The following is a 20,746-nucleotide window of genomic DNA, read 5'->3' as shown; positions in this document are numbered from 1 at the left end:
ATTTACCGCCAGGCAAGAGTGTGCACATTTAAAGGCTAAAAGTTCTGCTCAGGCACAGAAGAAAAGTAATTATTAGCTTGTCTGTCCAGAGAAGAAAGATGTGACAACCTTTGAAATGGCATTCCAGTTTACATTTCCTTTCTACGCCTTATTCGAAGCAGATACTAGATTTTGGCAGGAAATGAAGAGCAAAAGCTTCCTGCGAAGATAAACTTTATGACTCAATTTATATAAACTAAACCTTCTGTGAGTTTAACATTACCCTTTAGAAAAACCTGATTGAATGCTCCAGGGTGAGCAGAAGACGGATGCTGCGTAGGCTTGTGCACACTGCCAGTCACTCCCTCACTGGTCCTCACCCACCTGACTCCTCTGTCCCGTTGGGTTTGTGTCTTCCATGGGGACTACCAACACAACCACCAGACTAAGCACCAGCCAGGCACAGGGGTGCAGCCTCTGTGGATGCCAGCGGAACTGCACCCACCTATACCACAGCAGGACTTTCCCCACTGCATGTGCAACCAGTTTGGGCTGCTGCCGGCAGAACATCATCTCCTGCCACAGGTGACACAGGAGAAGACATTTTGCTTTTCAGGTCTCAAGAAGGTGCCCAAATTAGATTGCATCTGCAGTCCTGGGAGAGTTCCCTGCTCTGCTAACCACTCAGCACCACATGCACCCAAGGAAAAAATGTTTACCTGGTGTGGCCACGGTTAACCTTTTTTCCTTGCTGAGACGGTGCCCATGGATGAATTCACTCATGGAAGGGGGGCCCCTCAGAAGATATGATTCTGTGGAGGCGGGATGAGGGGGGGCTCTTAATAATTTCTGGAGGTAGGTCCCTGAAGTCCTGGGATGGCTCTGATCACAAAGGGAAGGTGTGAATAGTCTTGCAGGAGATCCAAGAAAAATACATATGGAAACAAAAGAGTTTTACTTTAATTACCTTTCAAAGCCTCATGAATGACAACATCATGTTAATTTGCTTAACAGGTAAAAACCAACTAGTGTTGCCACCCCATGTCATTTCCACAGCAGGGCACCTTGCCTGCATTGGAAATCCTGGTTCATGTTAGGGGAGGAGGAGAGGAGGTTGAGTTATATCTCAGCATCCTAGAGTCAACACGTACAAGGCTCCCTAAATGTTCTCTTGGTTTTGCATTGTGACTAGAGCATACAAAAAAAGGGAATGATTATCTAGGACTTCTCTAACAGAGAGTCCTTTTCATCTTCAGAACTGTGGAGATCCCCACACCTACAGAGCTTTGGCAGGACAGTCACAAGACAAGATGAGAACTCACTGTTTGAACAGTGAAATATTTGCATTAGGTTATGAATGGCAGCCATCCTTCTTCAAAAGGTTGCTTGCTCCCATGCAGAAAAATTGATCTGAGTGAACACATCCATATTCTTTTCGCACTGATGAAGAACAAGCGAGCACCAGAGCTTAACAAAGAGATGCAGTTTCTTTTGTGTTAAGCACTGAAATGCTCATAGAGCACACTCCTTTTTTTATTTCAGATGCTAGTTATGGAAAACCTTAAGGAAAACTTAAGGAAAACTTGTTAAAGAAAATACATTCACACTAATAGTAAAGACATACAAGATGCACTGAGACACTGACAGAATACAGTTCAAAACACTGCATTAAGGAGGAGGAAATAACATAGTGAGTAGGTGGATCAGAACCACATGTTGCCAGGCTTTGAATTTCATATTCACATTCTCCCCACCTCCTTCTCCCCAGTCAAAATAAAAAAAAAATTAAAAAAATAAATAAATTAAAAAAAAAAGAGATAATTATAATGTTTACAATTCAGTGAACGACTTTAATGAAAGTCTGGCCACTGCACTGTACTGTAAAGATCACTGCATGCATACCTTTTCCTCTGAGTGCCACTGCTGACCAGTAAGTTTGGTTGCTGTGGGCCCTGACTATGCAGGAGGAAAGTGTCTATGCTTGGCACGGTGGCTGATGCCTCCTCACTTACTTTAGGGCTGCCGATCTTGCTCTTTCCAAGCTTGCCTTTGCTGCGTCGGGACTGCTCATGGTCGAATTCTAAATCCTCCAGTCGCTGGGTAAGGGCAAGTTTTTGCTGGATAGCCATGCGCAACAGAGAGTTTAGGGTCTTCTTCTCATCCTCTGCAGCTGCTAGCTGCCTCTGCATCTCATCCAGCTGCGTGACGTACTCATCACACCTGGGAAAACAAACAAGGCAGAAATCTGGGGAACGAATCCAAGAACCAACCCAACCGCCATTACAGGGACAGATTCACATCCAAGCTTTTGCCAAACTTAATCCTGGAAGCAGACAGCCTGAATTCTTCCGTTTCCACTTTCAACAAATTTGGACTTGGATCAGAATGCCAACACTTCTTGTTCAGCAGGAGAAAATCTAGAATATCAGAGTAGTCTGTGACAATGTGATATGTTTCTAATGCAGATAAGGAGCAATTGGAGGGAAGGTTTGGGATTATCTCCAGGTTAGACCACAAATAACAATTTTGGGGGCTGGTTCAGCTAGTAACTCACCAGGGATAAGAATATCTGCTAATTAGATAATACTATTTTTCATAGACAGTAATATCTACTTAAGCAAAATATTATAAAAAATGATGAAAAAAAGACTGCAAGTACTTTGAACACTTGACACATCAGATTTTGTGAAATGAGAAGCCCTCACGTGTTTGCCATTAGCTGACTAAAGAGGTACTATTCAGGAAACCCCACACCTGGAAGTTATTTCACATTTACTGTTGAATCTCTTGGAGATGTGCTCAGGTATCCATTGCTATCGTCACCTATTCCTTTTTAACTCTTTATCCACATGAAAAACTGTATCTTTTTCATTTGCTTTAGATCTCTGAGACAGATTTTGAAATAAAACTACCTTTCTCATTATTTTGTTAGCATTTAAGACTGAATTCAATTTAGTTCTGCTTTAAACAATGATTACTAAAGTTAACATGAAGAGCAAGGCATGTCAGGATGGTCTTAGTCACTTTTTGATGTGAAATAACTTCAGTTTCTTAACAATAGACTATGTAATCAGTAAGAACCAAGAGCAATAAACGTATACCAGTAGTTAAATGATTCACAGACAGCAGTAGTGTCTGACCATTTTACATTTGTGGCAACATCCAAGAATTTTTGATGTTCAGTGATGCAGCTTTCGTCAAATCTTCTCCCCACGTGATCTGTATAATCTAAATAGCTTTGCTATGTAATTACAATAGTGTAATGGATGAGGATTTAGCTTTATCAGTATCACTCACAGAAAACAAGCACAGAAAATAATTTTAGCTTTCCTTCTCAAAATACAATAAACTTTTGAATTATTGCAAACTGAGGGATGAAACTAATTTCTCTGAAACTTTAGTCTTCTGCTTGGGAAGCAGAAATAAAGTATACTTGAAAATTCATAGTTATTCTTCACACACAAACACTCACGGATATATATTGCACTCTCCTTTTGAATAATTCAGGCATTGGAAGCAAAATTACTAAGTCAGCCATAGTTTCATCTACAGTTTCAGTATTATCTTTCTTCTACAGGACCTTAGTAAGCATGACTGTCTCTATTCAAGCCTTGAGGAAGAGAGATATTTCTGAAATGTTGGTTGGCTTAAAGCCAACTTGCACACCTATTTCTACTCCAAGCCATAAGATTTCTATTGATGCTTTAGCCAATTTCTTTGACAGAGACATTAGAATGAAATCAGCATTCTGGAGATCAAATTAAATTCATTTGAAACAGGAATTACTATAACGTCTGTGTTATCAGAGTTTTAAAGTCTCATTCTTGTAACCAAATGGATCCTGTATCCATCTCTTGTTCTCTCCTTCTTTCCTCTTTGTCTAGGAGACATCTTTTTTTTCCAAATATGTTTTCTATGTTGAAAATTTAAAAATTTTGTAAGACAGCATAACTGAGCAGTTAAGAAACATAAGCTCCAGAAAGGTGGATATTACTAAAGCAGGCTTAGACAAACCTGTTTTTCGTTACCTGCTATGAACTATAACAAGCTGGCCCAAGAAACCTGGATATACTAGATGCTGTTAGCTGGTCTCATACTTGAGACAAACCCAATCTCACTAATACAACATTTTCCAACTGTTCTGATTAATGATATGCCCTTCCTAGAAGTCTCCCCGTAACAGCAACCCTGCATTTTTGGCAGTTCACTGCAGTGTTTGGGTGGTTCCAGTCATCTGACCTCCACCACGACTCGAAGTTTCCTATTATTTTTCACAAACACATGGTCCATTGTCTCTGAGTTTTGTTGCTCAAGCATGGTTTGTTTTTTTTCTTTTTGAGAAACAGTGTTCAGAAAGGTTAAACCTAAATCAGTCAAGTAAAGGCCATAATTAACTTTAGAAACTGCTGAATTAACAGCCTCAGATCTCCTTGAAGCCTGCAGCAGTGAAGGTTATTCCATGTAGTGGGAGGTAGCTGCTGCCTGCAGCCATGGCATTTCCCTTCACTGAAATATTCCCTGCTACGCACAAATGTGGGATAAAAAGAGAAGTGTTTCCAATCAAAAAAGAAAAAAACATTACACACATCCATATTGCCTTTTGCCCACATGTTTTATAAACATTCATGAAGTCTCACAGGATACCGAGGAAGAAAAAGGTTAAGAGCTCCTAAGAGAGGTGACTTCTGGCATGGCACAGACCATTGCAGACTGAGCAGGGCTCCAAGATGCACCAGGGCTCCAAACAGGTCTTTCAGAAGTACTCAAATAGTAGTGAATAACAAAAGTTAGGTTATGTTCTCATGAGTCAGAGCTCTTTCACAATTTCTCCCTTGCCCCAGGATGGGTGTAAGCTGAAAGTGATTATTAAATAAACAGCACTGTTATCTTGCTGTCTGCTGGTCTACTTATTGCCAGAGCAAAAGTCAAGATTTCACCTATTTCTCATTTGTCTTGTCTCAGAAAGGAAGCAGACACATAAGCCCACTTGTTTTGTATGAACTGATCCAAGAAGCTTATATTGGGGTTTAAGGGATTTCTAGTTCCATCTCTCTCTCTTGTCTAGGAATGCAAACCAAATACCAAGTCAGGCTTATGTGTAATTTAGGTAACATAAATCATAACAGAGCTTGAGCTAAAACCCAGCGACACTGACAGTGACAGATCCCTGCTCTAGCCATATAAGCATAATTCTCTTCTCATAAATGTTTTCTCATCTAGGATAGCTCCAGGACCTGTCCGATCTTCCTAGTCCATCTCTTCAGCCCACTTTTTTCTTTAAATGTTAATTATAAGAAAATACCTTGATGGACGGAGAATAAAATCAGTGTACGCGGTGTCAGGACTGTGGCAATATAATAAGTAATATTTCTTGCTCTCTCCTTTTGAGTATCTCTATTTAGGCTGGGAAAGCAAGCATGTGTAGGGACTCAGTAAAATTAGCTTTCTGAATCCCTTTAGGATCCTGCTTTAAAAGTAGTTCCTTCTCTTCTTCAGCACTGGACTTCTTTTCCCTTCCTCTCCCAGGGAAACCCTAGTCTAGATGGGAAAACTAATGGTTTAAAGAATATATTTTTCATTTGCCCTCTGGATTAGCACTGGCCACCAGCCTCACTGCTTCCCGCTCCACAACTCCTCCCTGGGTCAACGACTTGGGGTTGGAGCGAGGGGAAACAACAGGAGGGGCAGGAGAGGCTCTCACCATTTTTTCTGGTCTGGGACTACCAGAAGAAGCCCAAGACAAAATAAGCAATCTAAAGGCAGGAGCTGCAAATCTGATGGGCAGCACACGGCCCTGGCATCAAACAGGATCTTCAACTCTGCTCTGCCAATCCGATGCATCCCACAGAAAAGAAGGTTTTACACACTGTTGCTTTCTTTTTCTTTTTTTTTAGGAGAAGTGTTTGGGGAAAAGGGAGTGTGAACTGTATTGAGGACATATTCTTGACAGGTCTGAAATAAATTCAGAAAGAGATCGCAAGGCTAATGAAGAGGGAAGGAGGAGGCTGTAGAGATCAGAACCGCAGAGATTCTGGATTGGGAAAAAAACAGTCCCAGAAGGAAAAAGAGCAAAAGTAGAGGTACAAGCAGGGCAGAAGGACTTTTTTTTTTTTTTGGCGGGGGGGAGAAGAACTGAAGAAAGAACTTAAGTAATGGAAGGATGCACAAGTGTCAGGGGAAATCACAGAAAAAGGATGACTCCTGCTTTCTGCATAGGGGAGCTTTGGAGAAAAGTGTTGTCTTTGCTCTTCAGACCAGAAACAGGTGTGCTGTGCTCTCCTCATAACATGGTATGACCTTTATCCTGTGCATTTGAGGAAGAAACCATACAGTTCAGCACTAGAATGAACATTCATTTGGGGACCAAATGAACAGAAAAAGATGGTTTATGAAAGAGAAAGGATACTGCTCTATCAAAGAGCATATGAAATCATTTTCAAATCTATAATATAACTCTACTATCAGAGGGATGTTCTCCCTATAGTACAAATTCAGGAGTAAGTACCATGTGATGCAGGATAACCATGGAAACCACTGTTTTATTCAACAGAAGACAAAACAAGTGCTTTTTTATGCTGAAGGTTGCTATTGCATCAATTGTTACTGCATGAAGAATCTTACAGTCTTGTATTTTCAAAGAGATTTCTCTTCTTGAACTGACATCTATAGTATATCAGCTCTCTGTCATTTAAACAAATGCTATTCCAAATGGAGTATTCAGAATGAGTCAATGATTTGTACATTTAGGAAGATTGATTTAATTATAAAGGCCATTAGATTCCAGAGTAAGGAAGGAAAAGGAATGTTTTACAACAGAAGAATCTATAGGAGAACGCTGATGTGCAAGACCTTGCAGTGAATGATTTTTTATAACTGTGCTTAGAAAATACTGGGCAAAATTTACAACATCAAGGGCATGGATACATTCCACAGGCCAAACAGTGAGTGTTTAATCAGTACTGCATGGAGTTTATCAGCAGCAGTAGATGCTTTGGGTGGAGTTTTCTCTACTAACATTAGGTATTTACAAAGTGAAAATCTGTAATTTGGCCAGTCACCCAGATTCCCTTTATAGTTCATAGAAGAGAAACAGAAGCTTCATTGCATCCTACACACAAGACATCCAGAAAAGGCATCTAGATGAATGGCACCCTTTAAGAGTAATTCTCACACAAAAGATGCTGCTGTCTCCCATCAGCTTGCGGCTGTGCGTTAAGCCCAACAGAAGTGTGCACTCTGGATGCCCAAATAGGGTAAAGAGCATTCAGTACACCAACACCTAACATTCCCTTTAAGTAACAACTTCTAAATCTTTGCAAACTTCTTTTGCCTCATACGTTGATGATTTATGCTCCATGCAAAATTCTTGTTTGCTTTATGCTCGTGATGCCAATCCTCTCCTCTGGAGTTAGTGGCCTTCCAGGTAGTCTTACAGAGTTAGTACATTCATGTGTCTCCTAGAGTAATAAGCTTGCAAATAAAGATTGACACATGCAGTTCTAATACACAACACACAACTTTGCTTTCTTGAAGAAAATCTTTAGATGCCAATGAAATCAGTGAAGCTACCTTGGTTCACACCATCTGCTGAGTTGGTTCTTCATTTCCATTATGGCACTACACGTACTCTTCTGACCATGAACCTATGATGAATTTGTACACAGCACTAACGTCACAGCATGTAAATGTCCCTTCTCCTTCCTTCCCACCTCTCCCAGCTGCTGCTGCCACTGTCACTAAGCAATAAAAAACCTTATAAGGCTGTAAGAGGTGAGACGGCCCCTATATACCGCAGGGAGCGCTGGAGAGATGTTGGCATGAGGCACGAAGTCGTCTTATCACTTATGGACTAAAGCACAAGCAAGAAATCTGCATTGTGTTTGACCATAAGGGGAAAAAACAGAATAATTTCTTGAGGATATTAATTTCCTTGTGTTTTGGGAATTAAGAATTTATTGATGAAAGTGTTGGATCTTTAAAAAAAATTAGGTAATTTTAGGTAACCTTTTAAAAAGCAGCTAAAACCAAAAGCTCTTCTGAAGAAGATGTGGGAGGAGGGAAGATGAGAGATGATTAATTACTATCCTTCCAGGAGGAACTATATTACAGAAGATAAGTGAAACTTTTATCCTGTGAAGAAGATAATAAATTGAATATCACAGTGAGAGAAAATAAGAATTCATGCTGGAGTGGGAAATTGCTGTGGCCTTACAATTATTAGTGCTGGATTACAGCATAGGCTGGTTGATGAAACAGATTTTACTAGTGCTAAGTAATAAATCTCACAATAATGAAAACATGGGATTCTGAAGATCATCATTAACCATACGATAGCTTTACATGACAGAATTGCTGCATACTTCTGAATGTGAATATCAGCCACATAAATCTACTATTTGATTTCCACTTTAAAAAGCCCTATAAATGCAAATATACTGGAGGTTGATATTGGCACTTATAACACTTTACTCAAGGTTGCATTGACATTGCTATTCTCCAGCTTTATTTTCCAAGACACATCTCAGTAGCACTTGAAAGCTTGCAGGTTTTGCACAGTGTGCACTATAAGACTCATTCACCTTCATCCAGCGAACCCCTGACCTTGCAGAAAATAATTTCTGTCTCTCCTCCTAAGCACCCAACATACACAGCTAAGTCTGTTCTCACTTAGCACACATATATTTACTTTTACAGTGCTGAGCCAGATGGTGAAACCATTTCCCTTACCTGGTTGCAAACATCGCTCTCAAGGATGAGAAGGTTGCTGCATCTTCCTTCAAAGCCTTTAATTCATTCCGTAGTTTGGTCATGGTTTCAGTTACCATTGCTTTTTCATTTTCGTATTTATTCTTCAAATTGGCTAGTGCCACTTCAGCTGTCTGAAACCACAAAAAAGGATACATGTTTATGAGATATCTGATAAGAGCTAAGATGCCATGTTTGATTTTGCTTTAGATTTTCTTCTTCATTCATACAGTAAAAGAAAGTTAGACCTGAGCTTCATTACACTGCACCCTTTAATCTCTTATTTTAAGTTTTACTCCATGAAACTAGGAAACAGAGAAAGCAGTTGAAAGGACAAAGCTAATTTCAATGCACTGGCAACAACTCGATACCTTAAATGTCTCTGCAAAACTGTGCAGCTGTACATGGAGGGCTTAGGCAAGTGAGTAAGTTACTACAGCTTAAGGAGTTGCTACTGTGTCATTTGAGCTGCAATAAACAACCAGGTGTGTCCCACAACCACGCTGCAAACAGGGCGTACGGCACGTGAGACTCGGCCTCTGTAGCTGAGGTGGGAACTAACGCATTTTGCCTCATGATTCCTGACAGCTGAGGCTTTCCTTGGGCGAGGTGACTGCTAGGACCTGACAGCTTGGTTTTATGTCTGACCACTGGCAATGCCTATTGTTGTGCAAAACAGCATTATTTTGGCAGTTTTAACCACTACAAAAAAGAAAAAAAAAGTGTAAAATACAATTTTCGTTTAAGAGGAAAGTAAGGGTTTGTAGTCATCCTATTCCTTCATTTTTTCTGCTTCCTCCTTTCTTTTTTCAATTTCATCCATTACGTTAATTTATTGCCCTACTGCTTTTAATAGTTACATATGTCTTATTTCTGCAAGAGTTGAACCTTCTGTTTTATGAAGTCTGGAATCATTTTGAAGTGACTCAAAATACATGGTTTTATAGAGGCTTTATACCTACTGATGCTATGAGACACTTAAAATTATTGCCATTGAATGAGATGAAGGAAAAAAATGTTTCCTTTTACATTTACTTGGCGGGGGGGGGGGGGGGGGCAGGGTATGGTTGTTTTCTCACTTCATTTAGTGCATAATAAGTTGCAGCGTTTCATACAGGCAATCAGTTTCCCCTGTTGATCTTGCAGGTTCTTGAGCCATCACCAGGGGAGAGAAGCGTAGAAGAACATTAGTTTAAAGCAACCAGCAAGGAGACATGACAAAAGATGGTAATGGCCAAACAGTTGGAAACCTATTTTAAACTCAGTTTTCTGAAACTCGATACACTTCCCACTAACAATGTCTCTTAACAAAAGGACATATTACCATCTCCCACTAAAATACAACTCTATTCATTTGTGTCTGGGGAAATAGCACAGTTAGAAATGGCAGCGTTACAATAATGCAATATTTTTCCAATTGTACACTCACCAATAATGTTTTCTCTACTTTCACACTAGTTTATATTGAGAGAAGAGATTTTTAAAAATCACTAGTAACTACCTATCATTTTAAATAGATGGATTTTCCATGCCAAATTTGAAATCATCAGCAATACATGTTAAAAAAATCAACCACTTAGGGATATATTCAAATAAATGCAGCTTTACTCAACTTTGCTGACATATGCTTTGGTATAAGGTAAGATGGTAGACACCATCCTATGCCTTGGCAGGATAAAGCGGAAATCAACAGCTTTCTATCTGTTTTCAGCCATGAGCAAAAATGTACACTCATAAATTAACATGGAAAAGAAGGATTAACTACGTTTAATAAAACTGGTTTTTTGAAGGGAAATCTAGGAAATAGTGCATCAGAGGACAAATTCCTATTTAACAGATATGATTAAATCAGATTTATTTAAGAATTTTCGGGTCACTAATGAGGCAGAAGTGATTTATAAGTAGACTCTATAGCTCAAACTGACTTCTGCTTTGCCCCTAAGGCAGGAATTCACATGTCTTTGCTTTGTAAGAAAGAGAAATACAGCTCTATGTCCCTTAACCTGTCATAACTCATCTTCGAATACAGAATTCATGTAAAGATTTTCCTTTGTTTAGGAATGAAAATGAGTTAAAGATATGTGCCACCTAATGCTAGACTTTTAAAAAAAAAAGTTTTATCAGCACTGGGATTACATATTCCATGTAAACCCAATAATTTACACATCACTGAAACTGTGCACAATGATCAGACAGATCATTGTGATCCCTAGGTTTTAGTCTGGATGTCAAGGTAAGTTAAATGGACATGTAACACTACAGGATGAAAAATAACTTAGAAATATAATTTAGTTGGTGAATAAAGGTAACAGAGGAAGAACTGTGTCAAATCTTCAAACCTTTTTGTTCTTCCTATTAGAGTTTTCCTTAGAACAACATATAGAAAATGAAGCATAAATTGTAAAACCTGTTGGAAGTGCCTGGTGGCTCTCCATGCACCAGACAAGCTTTTGAACACATCCCTTTGCAGGCTGTGAAGGGTCTCCCTTCTGAAAGTTTCCTAAGTGAAGAACAAATGGGCACAAGTGCTCTACTAGAGAAGCAAATAAAACTAACAAAACTGTGGTTTTAATAGGCAAGAGAAAGAAGAGGGAAGCAAGCAGGGGTAGCTTCTGTTAGAAACCTGCAGACAGGCAGCCAGGGCCAGCAGAGCAGCGGCGCATCGCTTTAGTGTGAGGCTCAAGAGGTCCTTGTAAGAGCCGGTGGGCGCCCGACTGTGCAGACGCTCAGGTTACCTACAGCTCATCAGTTTGGCACCTGAATGCTGACTGAAGCCAATTGCTGTCAGACTCCTCGGCTCTAAGGATGACATTTTACAATGCAGCCAGGTCAATCTATATTGGCTAGCTGCCACCAAAAAAAAATTACCCAGCCTTTCCGCATCCCTACCCTTTGCACATCGGGTGGTTTTCTTCTATGCTTACTGTGAGCCAGTTTGGGGAGCACGAAGAGGCAGAAAACTTGCCTGAAGCACCCTGGAGCCAGAATGTGTGGTGGGGAGCGGGGCTGAGGGGAGAAGGGGAGCTTGGACTCTGTCTTTCAGAGGTATATATATGTCTGGTCACCTCAGCTGTACTGCTAGACTGTGCAAGAGTAACAGGGACAAAATGAACTGAAGCCATAGCTTCAAGTTACCCTTCCTCCAGCAGCGGCTCTAGTCTAAATTATTTCTATTTGGTCCCCCTCTCAGTCAATCTCCAAAATTGTGCCCCTTCAACCTCATACGTGTGGTTGTGCCTGAAACCAGTTCTGCGGGAGAATCTAGATTTTAAAAACCTATGGTTTTTAAATGCACCATGGGCGAATGGTGCATTTGGAGAGTGCTCTGAAAACAAGGATGGGGCAAACAGGAGCCTGCATCCCCAAGTAGTGGGTGCCAGAAGGAAGCAGATGGCCAGGACCTGGCTTTGTTTTTAACAGCTCTCTCTGAAGCATTTGGTTTTAAGCTGTGTTTAACTACAAAACTGTGTTAGAGAAGCTTCACTGCACCTAAAAATGCAACCTCTGAGCAACACACATGGAAACAGAGAGCACAAGAAAAAGATGAAAACAGAGAAAAATGTGTGACTACTCTTCAGTGAAGTAAATAATGCAGAAAGGTAGGAGAAGGGCTAATGACACTCCTGAGAGGGGACCAGTCATGCAGAAGAACTGGGCGAATACACTACCCAGCCACTCAGCGAGCCGCCTGGAGACACAGGATTAATGGTGCTCAGAGCACGTGGCATTTGCTGTGCAGAGGACATCACCTGGAGCTGACAGCAAGGCTGGGAGGGAGCAGAGAGCTCCAACACCTGGACTCCTGCGGGGTGTGAAACATTATCCAGGAAGAGAGAGCTGGGACACGCAGAGCTCAGCACCCCCATCCACAAAACCCAGCCACAGAGCCACACAGGCTGAGGGGGGCAAACACCCAAGCCCAGGACCCAAAGCACTGCCAGAACTGATGACATCCTTACCCTTACAGAAGAGATGCACAAATCCAGCTGCCTAAAGGTTGCCACCTTAATCCTGAAATCTGTGAACAAACCTCATTTTCTCTATATATTCACATTCTAAGATGACTTCATATCCCATTTACTTTACATTAGCAGTGTGAGAAGCAAACCAAGTAAAAAAAATGTTGCTGAAAGGATATTAAGTCCTGCAGTGGTAAGTACTTTCTTTTTTCACACAAGAAAGCAGAACAGTAACCTGTTATTTTAATGCAGAAATCATATGTGGTACTGGATCTTTCCATGCAGCCTCACTTTCCCAGAAGAAATTGTGCTGTATTCTGTCTGTGTAACATCAGGGCATTTGTTTATAGATAACGTACTCTCTGTCTGAGGTTATAAATCATTTTTTCTGGATGACTGCTATGGGTATCTCAGTTATGGGAGCTGAAGACACTATAGTTACAGCCAATACAGATGTGAAGGTCTTGCTGACTCAGCTCCTTCCCATCAAACTATTTACCTATGAGAACCACTGACTGTTTTTCAATCAGAACTTCAGGATATTAAATTCCCCTCATAGGCAGCTTTGCTTTCTGAATGTTATTAGAAATCAAAATCAAAACCATTATTGAACTGGTTCTAAAAGTTATTATATCATTAATTTGATATCACTTTACAATTTATGCTACTTGGTAATGCTAATGCTACTTGGGTTTGCTCCACAAAACTGGTGCTGACACAGTAATTATGGCTACAAATAAATGGATACATAAATCAAGACCAGGAAAGCAAGCAAGCTAGCAAGATATATGTGCCTTGCTATCTTGAACAATTGATTTAATAATCCATTTTTCTGGGCTTAGGTTTGCAGCTTCTTAGAGCAAATCTTGCTCTCTTTTTTGTGTTATAGGGTTTTGTGTATTCTGTTTGCGGCCCAGCCTAATGCCTATTTGAAAATATTACTAAAGAAAATATAGCTAGATTAAAAAGAAATGTCACCAGATATTGCCAAATGCATTAAACTAGACAAAATCTTGTCAGGTTCAAACAGAAATTTATTGTATGCTGTTAGAGATTTAAAAGGTGCAGCTGGACTGCTGGAGTGCCAGGCCCACCGCAGCAGGAGGAGACAGAAACTGAGACTCCCTCAGGGCTCTTCTGCAGTCGGGTAAGTTACTGTGAAGAGATGTGAACACAAGTCAAGTCGGGAGGCAGAAACTCTCTACTTTTTTCTCCTCCGATGAACCATTTGCCCCTGTGTACCTGGATAACAGTGGATGTCAGTGCACTGCAGCGAAGCGTATTGCCAGGAAAACTGTACAATTCTCCTTTTAATCTGATGAGGTAATACTTCTGGTGGTCACTAGATAGCACCCGTGCTTCCCTGGTTAATGGTGTGACTTCACTTACTGAAACGCAGCCCGAACCACCAGACCCAGGGGCCTGCTGCCGGTCTTCCCCCCTGGATCTGAATGGCGAGACTCAAGGAGGACCAGGTCTTGCCGTTTTTACAGTGCATTTGATCGAGCTCATCTGGCTTTCCAATACTATTTCCACCAAAAAAGCTGCACCTAAAGCATCTCTGTTTGGAGTGCTAATACAGGTGTTCCGTAATAGTGTTGCTACAAAGCCCGATGAGCTGTGAGGTGGCCCCTCAGGAGGCTGAGGATGGCCAGGGCACCCAGCCCACCACCGGCTGCCGGCCTCCCGCTGCCAGGGGCTGCCGCAGCTCTCCCCTGCTGCCGCACCTCTCCCCTGCTGCCGCGGGCACCAGCAGCGTCTTGCCGTACTACTACATAAGGGATGAAAAGACATGGTTTCATATTAATGTCAGCTTCATTAGGGCTCGAGGAAGGTTTTCAGTAAATCAAAATTCTAGCTCTTCTGGTTCCAGAGCAAATATGAAAGACTGAACCAGATGTCCCCTGTAGGCTTGTCTAAACTGAAACCCACAAAGGAGAAATATCCCCAGCCTACTGCAGCTTAAAAGCTTATTATTTTGGAGGGGAAGAACTCAACGGGATGAATCTTGACTCAAGATTTTTGAACAAGAGATGTGCTTTGGATCCTGGGATACATCCATCACTCGAGGCTGGCAATACTGCTAGTACATAATAAAAGTCTGCCCTGCCTCGCCCCCCCCCCCCCCCAACTTTAAATTTCTCCTATCTGTTTATATTATGTCTTTTAACCTGAAAGTTTGAAGATATTGGTATTAGGTTTGCATGAACAGTATTACAAGATTCTATACCCAGTTGTACAGTTACCTATATCTATGCTGCTATCCAACAAATAAAAGTTTAATTAATAGCACCTCCTTACTCAGGAAATTTATCTTTCCCATTTCAGTGAGCACACTTTAGGACGATGCTTTATTTCTGACAGCAATAAAAGAGCGAGACTGAGCTAGATTCTCTGGTAGTATAAAAAAAATGATAGCTCTGTGCTAATGGAAAAAATCTTTAATTTGGAATCTAAACCCATATACCTCAATTACATCTTAATTACATTTTAATTACATGGAAAATCTACATATAATTGCTCAGAGCTATTATTGCTTAGCTAGAGATGGTATTTAATTACTTGAATTAATATTTAACATGTGTTGTATTGGAGGGGGGAAAGGCTATAAAAGACTCAATGTATATTGAAATATTGCTGCAATTTAAAAATCCCCAGTACTCTATAAATGCAGTTACAGATCCAACAATCAATTAAACTTGAAACTGTAACTTCAGTCTACTTGACTGTTGGGAATTTTAACACTGAAATCCCATCACTGTCATCTGCTAATAGTATCCCAAGCTGTTAACCAGGATTCATGCCCTCATGTGGTGATCGCTGTGCTGCTTTTAGATGAGAAAAGTCCCAGGCAATCTGAAACGATGACTCTGCCACTGCAGCCCCTTGCATTCAGACTTAATTCTGGGCATAGGGAGATGCACCGAAGTAAATAACTACTTGCGTGCTTAAATTTAACTTTTTTAAGTGTTTGCAGACCTGGACTCTAATGGATACAAAAGGGCTTGGGAGGATATACTATGCAAAAAAAATTGGCAGTACTCTTGAAAAACACACCATTACATGGTCCTCTTTTGGCATTTGATATAAAATATGGTAATTCTCAGCTTGTTTTTGATGTTTCACCAAATAAAGTACTTTGATGATCTTTTTTTAAAGTGTGAAAATTTTCAAAATAATAATTTGAAATTTTTTATGTTCTTAACACATAACTTTATAACAAATCCTTCTCAAAATAAAAAATTGCAGTTACTCCTTCAGTCAGCTTTATCATGTAGTGATGTAGTCCGTTTTCTCAAAAAAAAAAAACAAACCCTGATTTTATTTCTTGAAGGATTAAAAATGGCAGAAGAAATTATTTCTGACTAAAAAGAAAAATAAAGTTAAAAAAATTCCAACCACATGTAACGAAAACTCAGCATTTCACCTGCTGTCTTATCAAAGAAATGCCCAGCTTCTCTATGGTCCAGAGTCACTGGTCACACTCTTACGCCTGCCATTCTCTTCCTGAGGCAGGCTTTAGCTTTTGTGGCATTTAGTTTTAATCCCCTTACATTTGCTGGGGGGCATTCAAGTTTTTCAGCCTGCGGAGTATTACCGAGAGCCAAGAAGAATGCAATGGGTTGTCTGTGCCATCTGCTCCACTACATCCCACCAGCAGGGCCACCTGCAGCTGCTGAGGTGCTGGCCCAGGTGGTCTCCCCTACGTTTGCCCTCCCCACTGCTCCAGCAGTACCTGCCCTGGCAAGGGGTCAGCACGCCCCTGAGACCCTCTCCATGCACACTCCGTTTTGTTTTCCAATGTTGGCAATCTTCTCATTTTGCAACAATACTAGCAACACGCCTGTGCGTCAGGCTGGGTGGCAGCTGACCCCTCCCTGCCCCTCTGCTTTTCTCTCGCTCCACAGGAAAGGCTCTTCTGCCTGTGCCCTTGGTGAATGGTGGGCGCTGAGAAAAGCACAGCTAAAGAGCTTAAAGAGGAGGCAGGGAGAGAGGGAAGAAAGGTCTACCCTCGCTGTGATTGAGTGAGAGGCTGAATAACCTGTGAGTAAAATCTCTCCTCTGAAATACTCCTGGGAAAGCTTGTAAGTGACCTGTATAAATAACAGACGTTCCCGACCGACTGCTTTATTAGCATCTTACCTGCTTGTTGGCTTTCAGCACTGCTCTCAGGGTTGCAATCTGCTCCCGCTTTGTACTCAGGAGTGATTTCAGTTTCAGTATCTCTTCCATTAAGGCCTCCTTGTCTTTATCAATCATGGGCGCCAGCTCCCGAGCTGCAGCACGCTGGCGCGACAGCTGCAGCGACCGATCGACAGCCTTCTGCAAGTGCTTGATTTGGTCCCTTATTATGGCATTGAGGTTGTAGATGTTCATCGGCTCTTTGCGGATGTCACTGGTATCGGAGACAGGGGAGGAAGGGGGGGCGGTGATGACAGGAGAAATGGTAGGTGTTTTCGTCGGGCTCTGTTCCTTGCCAGGCTCCGTGGCCTCTTTTGTCACCTGCTCGGTCGGGGTCCTGGCTTCTACAGGCGACGCCACCCCCCTTCTGGCAAGCCGTGGGGAAAGGAGACCTCGAGGGTCATCCGGTCCTTTCAGGCTCCCACTGCGGGTGACTCTGCTTTGCCTGTAATAGTCCAACATGACCCTGTTTGGTGTCTCGTTGTTGCACAGACAAACGTGATGGTAGAGCTGAGCCAGCTCCTCGCTAAACGTCACCAGCTCATCCTGGGCGGTGTTGAGGGTATTATGGTTTTCATTTGCTATGCTTGTCATCCTTTGCAATTCCTTTTCCATGTGGACCATTTTTTCCTGGCTTTCCTTAGTCGACTTCTCCAGGTTTATCACCTGTTCATCGTACGTCTGGATTCTGCTCTCATACTTAGCCTTCTCTTCAGTGTAGTTTTCCACATATTTATTATATTTCTCCTTTAAGGCTTTGATTTCTGCTTTAAGGTCTATCACCTCAGTAACAGCTACTTTGTATTTACATTCTAGGATCTCCAAGCCATTGATGTCCACTTCATAGTCATGTGCTTCCTCGCCAGGGTCTCGGCCCTTCTCACAGTCAAGCTCAGCTTTCAGCTCCTTGTTGCTCTGCAGCCCCCTCATGGCATTGACGTGCTCCGTGAGCCTGTGGACTCGCTCGTGTTGCTCAGTCAGGGCTCCCTTGGTGTGCTCCAGCTGTGTCTGAGACTCCTGCAGATTGGCCAGGAGAATGGCCTTCTCTCTCTCCACCTGCAACAGAGTCAAAGTAAGAAACTTGGGATCTCACTGATGAACACCAAACTCACAATCACATTCATCTCTTCCAATCCCCCACTCTGTGTACACAACTTGAAGACTTCAAAGACATTTTAGTCATATACCCCTAAACCGTAAAATTAAGTCAGAGAGAGGTACGCATAACTTGTGCAGGATTATGAAGTCCCAGCCTCTGTTACAATTTGCAATATCATTTAGTCACCGTTTTACATATTGCCCACTGAAGAATTACTTAGTGCCCAAGCACTAAGTGCCTAGTCAGCTAGAGCAATGATAATGGATTTATTATGACATATGTTCCCCGAATTTTAATAGGCATGAACTGCATCACTGCCAACTATCAGTCAACTATCAGCCTTTCCACTGGTACATACACATTTCTCAATGGAGTTTGAATTTACATTTCCCATGAATAGCTCAGCCAGTCCTTCACAATATTTATTTATATCTTTGTACTGTTGCAAACTTTCATTAACGCTTGATTACTGAATGCAAATACAGTAAACAAATGGCTGTGTACATTTCCACAGATTAGATTAAATAACCCGTTGTGTGGGAATGTAACACAGATCAGGAGACTGAGCACATGCAAATCCCAGGACTGCCCATCCCCAGCACTTAACTATAGGCAAAATCCATCCTTTTAAGGACAAGGCAGAAAAAGTGGGATTTGTGGTATAACTAACAAATCACTGGTTCTGACCCAGTAAGTTCCTTCCTGAATATCCACAGAGAAATGTGGATGTGGAACAGCAGAAGAGGTCATGGAAGAGGGCTCTAGAAGTTTTAATGCACAGCATCTTAAAGCAAGTGGACAAGAAAAACATAAAGTTTGATCTGCTCAGGTATTTGATATTCATGACAAACACCCCTGAAAGACTCCCATTTCAAGTTTTAAGTGTAATGATCCAACTTTTTTTCTATGCCTTTGTGCTGTTCTGAGTTGTGAATTGGGAAGCAGAGGAGAGCACAAGGAGATGGGATCCTTCTTGCTTTGACAGCTTTTCCAACAGGATCCTGATCCTACCAGGTTTTCTGCTCTTTCTCTCACACTGTTGCAGTATCTCAGCTCTGTGTTTACACATGCAGTGAAAATGGCATGCTCCACGTTCCCTTTATGAGTGGCTGAATTACTAATCCTGAGAATTCAAAGCTGTCAGTTCTGAAAAACTCTTTAAAAAGTATTTACTTCCCTATCAGCATCCCCCCAGGCAGTATTTGGAAGAGAGTCAAATCAGGCACCGTGAATCTTGCTGAAGGAAAAGAAAAGCCTTTTAGAGACTGAGAGGATATGAACACCATCTCACAAAACATTCCAAGCAGTGCTTCAGACTCCTACTTTCTCATAATGAGACTTTTGAGCAGTGGCTGCTGCTCAGAAGTATTAAGGCACTAAAGCATATGATGATCCCCTAGTTTTACAGACAGATTTTCAAAACATGGCCTCTATTAGAACCTTCAATCGATTGCAGGCAGAAACTGTAAGAATAAAAATAGAAGCCATGTTAAAAACATCTAAAAAAGTCAGCCTAGTTTTCTTGTGTATAGGTGACTGATGGCTCAAGAATTAGAAAAACAGGGTGAAACCTCATCATTATTTTATGATCCAGGAAGAGTCTTGTCTCCTTAGAAATAGGGTGCTCTACTTTAGGCACTACATAGTCTGTGCTGTACTGCAGGAGAGGACAGCCGAGTACCATGAGTATATTGGTACTTTTCTCCATTTGATGCTGTTTCCCCATTGCTGCCTCAGCCTGCTGCCACCCCCATTGCTTCTCACCCCCTTGTGTCCACCCACTCTTGTTGAGCAAATCCAAAATAGAGCAACCTTCCCTTTTGCCAAGAGCATCCTCTTAAAAGGTGACCGCTCTCCACAGATTTCTCAGTCAGACCTGTCCAGGGGAGCCTGAGAGCGCTGCCCAGCAAAAGCCTCCTCACTAGCTTTCCTCTGTTTTTTCCACCAAGCAGTCTGCCTCAGGTCTGCTCTCCCCAGAAACTTTCAGCTGAACTCCAGTTATCACAATACTATTATTTCCACCCACAGCAAACTTTTGGGAATTGCAGTTATTTTTCAGTCCAGTTGGCGGGGGTTTTTTGACATTAAAATTAGTAGCTGCAGTAAGGATCTTTATAATCTTAAAATTAAAATAAAAGTAATTCAAAAGTAGCTGTACCCATTTCACGATGCATCCTTCCCTTCAAAGATTTCAGTTTGAGGAGATTTTCTTCCCAATTTGCTCTATAGTTTGCAATTATGGAAATCAAATGTATCGGGTTTGCGTGGCAAGGCTTTGGTAGCGGGGGAGCTACAGGGGTGGCTTCTGTGAGAAGATGCCAGAAGCCTCCCCCATGTCCAACAGAGCCAATGCCAGCCAGCTCCAAGACAACCTGCCACTGGCCAAGGCTGAGCCCATCAGCACTGGTGGTAGCACCTCTGTGATAACATAGTTAAGAAGGGGAAAAAGTTGCTGCACAACAGCAACTGCAGCCAGAGAGAGGAGTGAGAATATGTGAGAGCAACAATTATGCAGATATCCACCTGCAGCCCCTGGAGGACCCCCCACTGGAGCAGGTGGATGCGCTCAAAGGAGGCTGTGACCCTGTGGGAAGCCTGTGCTGGAGCAGGCTCCTGGCAGGACCTGTGGACCCATGGAGACAGAGGAGCCCACACTGGAGCAGGTTTGCTGGCAGGACTTGTGGCCCCACAGGGGACCCATGCTGGAGCAGTCTGTTCCTGAAGGACTGCACCCTATGGAAAGGACCCACACTGGAGCAGTTCATGAAGAACTACAGCCCGT

The 20,746-nt window shown here is 41.9% G+C and overlaps 1 protein-coding gene across 4 annotated transcripts in view; it reads right to left on the bottom strand.

Moving 5' to 3' along the window:
- Positions 1 to 20,746, bottom strand: part of BICD1 (BICD cargo adaptor 1) — a 189,149-nt gene that overhangs the window by 25,058 nt on the left and 143,345 nt on the right. The window contains exons 5-8 of one of the 4 annotated variants that reach the window (XM_082310129.1): positions 16,827 to 17,921; positions 8,707 to 8,858; positions 1,882 to 2,199; positions 699 to 889 (exon numbers count right to left, since the gene is read on the bottom strand). In XM_082310129.1, coding sequence (XP_082166255.1) covers positions 699 to 889; positions 1,882 to 2,199; positions 8,707 to 8,858; positions 16,827 to 17,921 — 1,756 coding nt within the window. Of the gene's footprint in view, positions 1 to 698; positions 890 to 1,881; positions 2,200 to 8,706; positions 8,859 to 16,826; positions 17,922 to 20,746 lie in introns of those variants that run through there. The other 3 variants (XM_082310125.1, XM_082310124.1, XM_082310126.1) reach the window with 3 other exon arrangements.

The sequence above is a fragment of the Platalea leucorodia genome (genome assembly GCF_965183815.1).
Source record: "Platalea leucorodia genome assembly, chromosome: 4".
In the NCBI taxonomy this organism is placed as follows: domain Eukaryota; kingdom Metazoa; phylum Chordata; class Aves; order Pelecaniformes; family Threskiornithidae; genus Platalea; species Platalea leucorodia.
The sequence above is the reverse complement of the archived record's forward strand: the minus strand, read 5'-3'. Positions and strand labels throughout refer to the sequence as shown.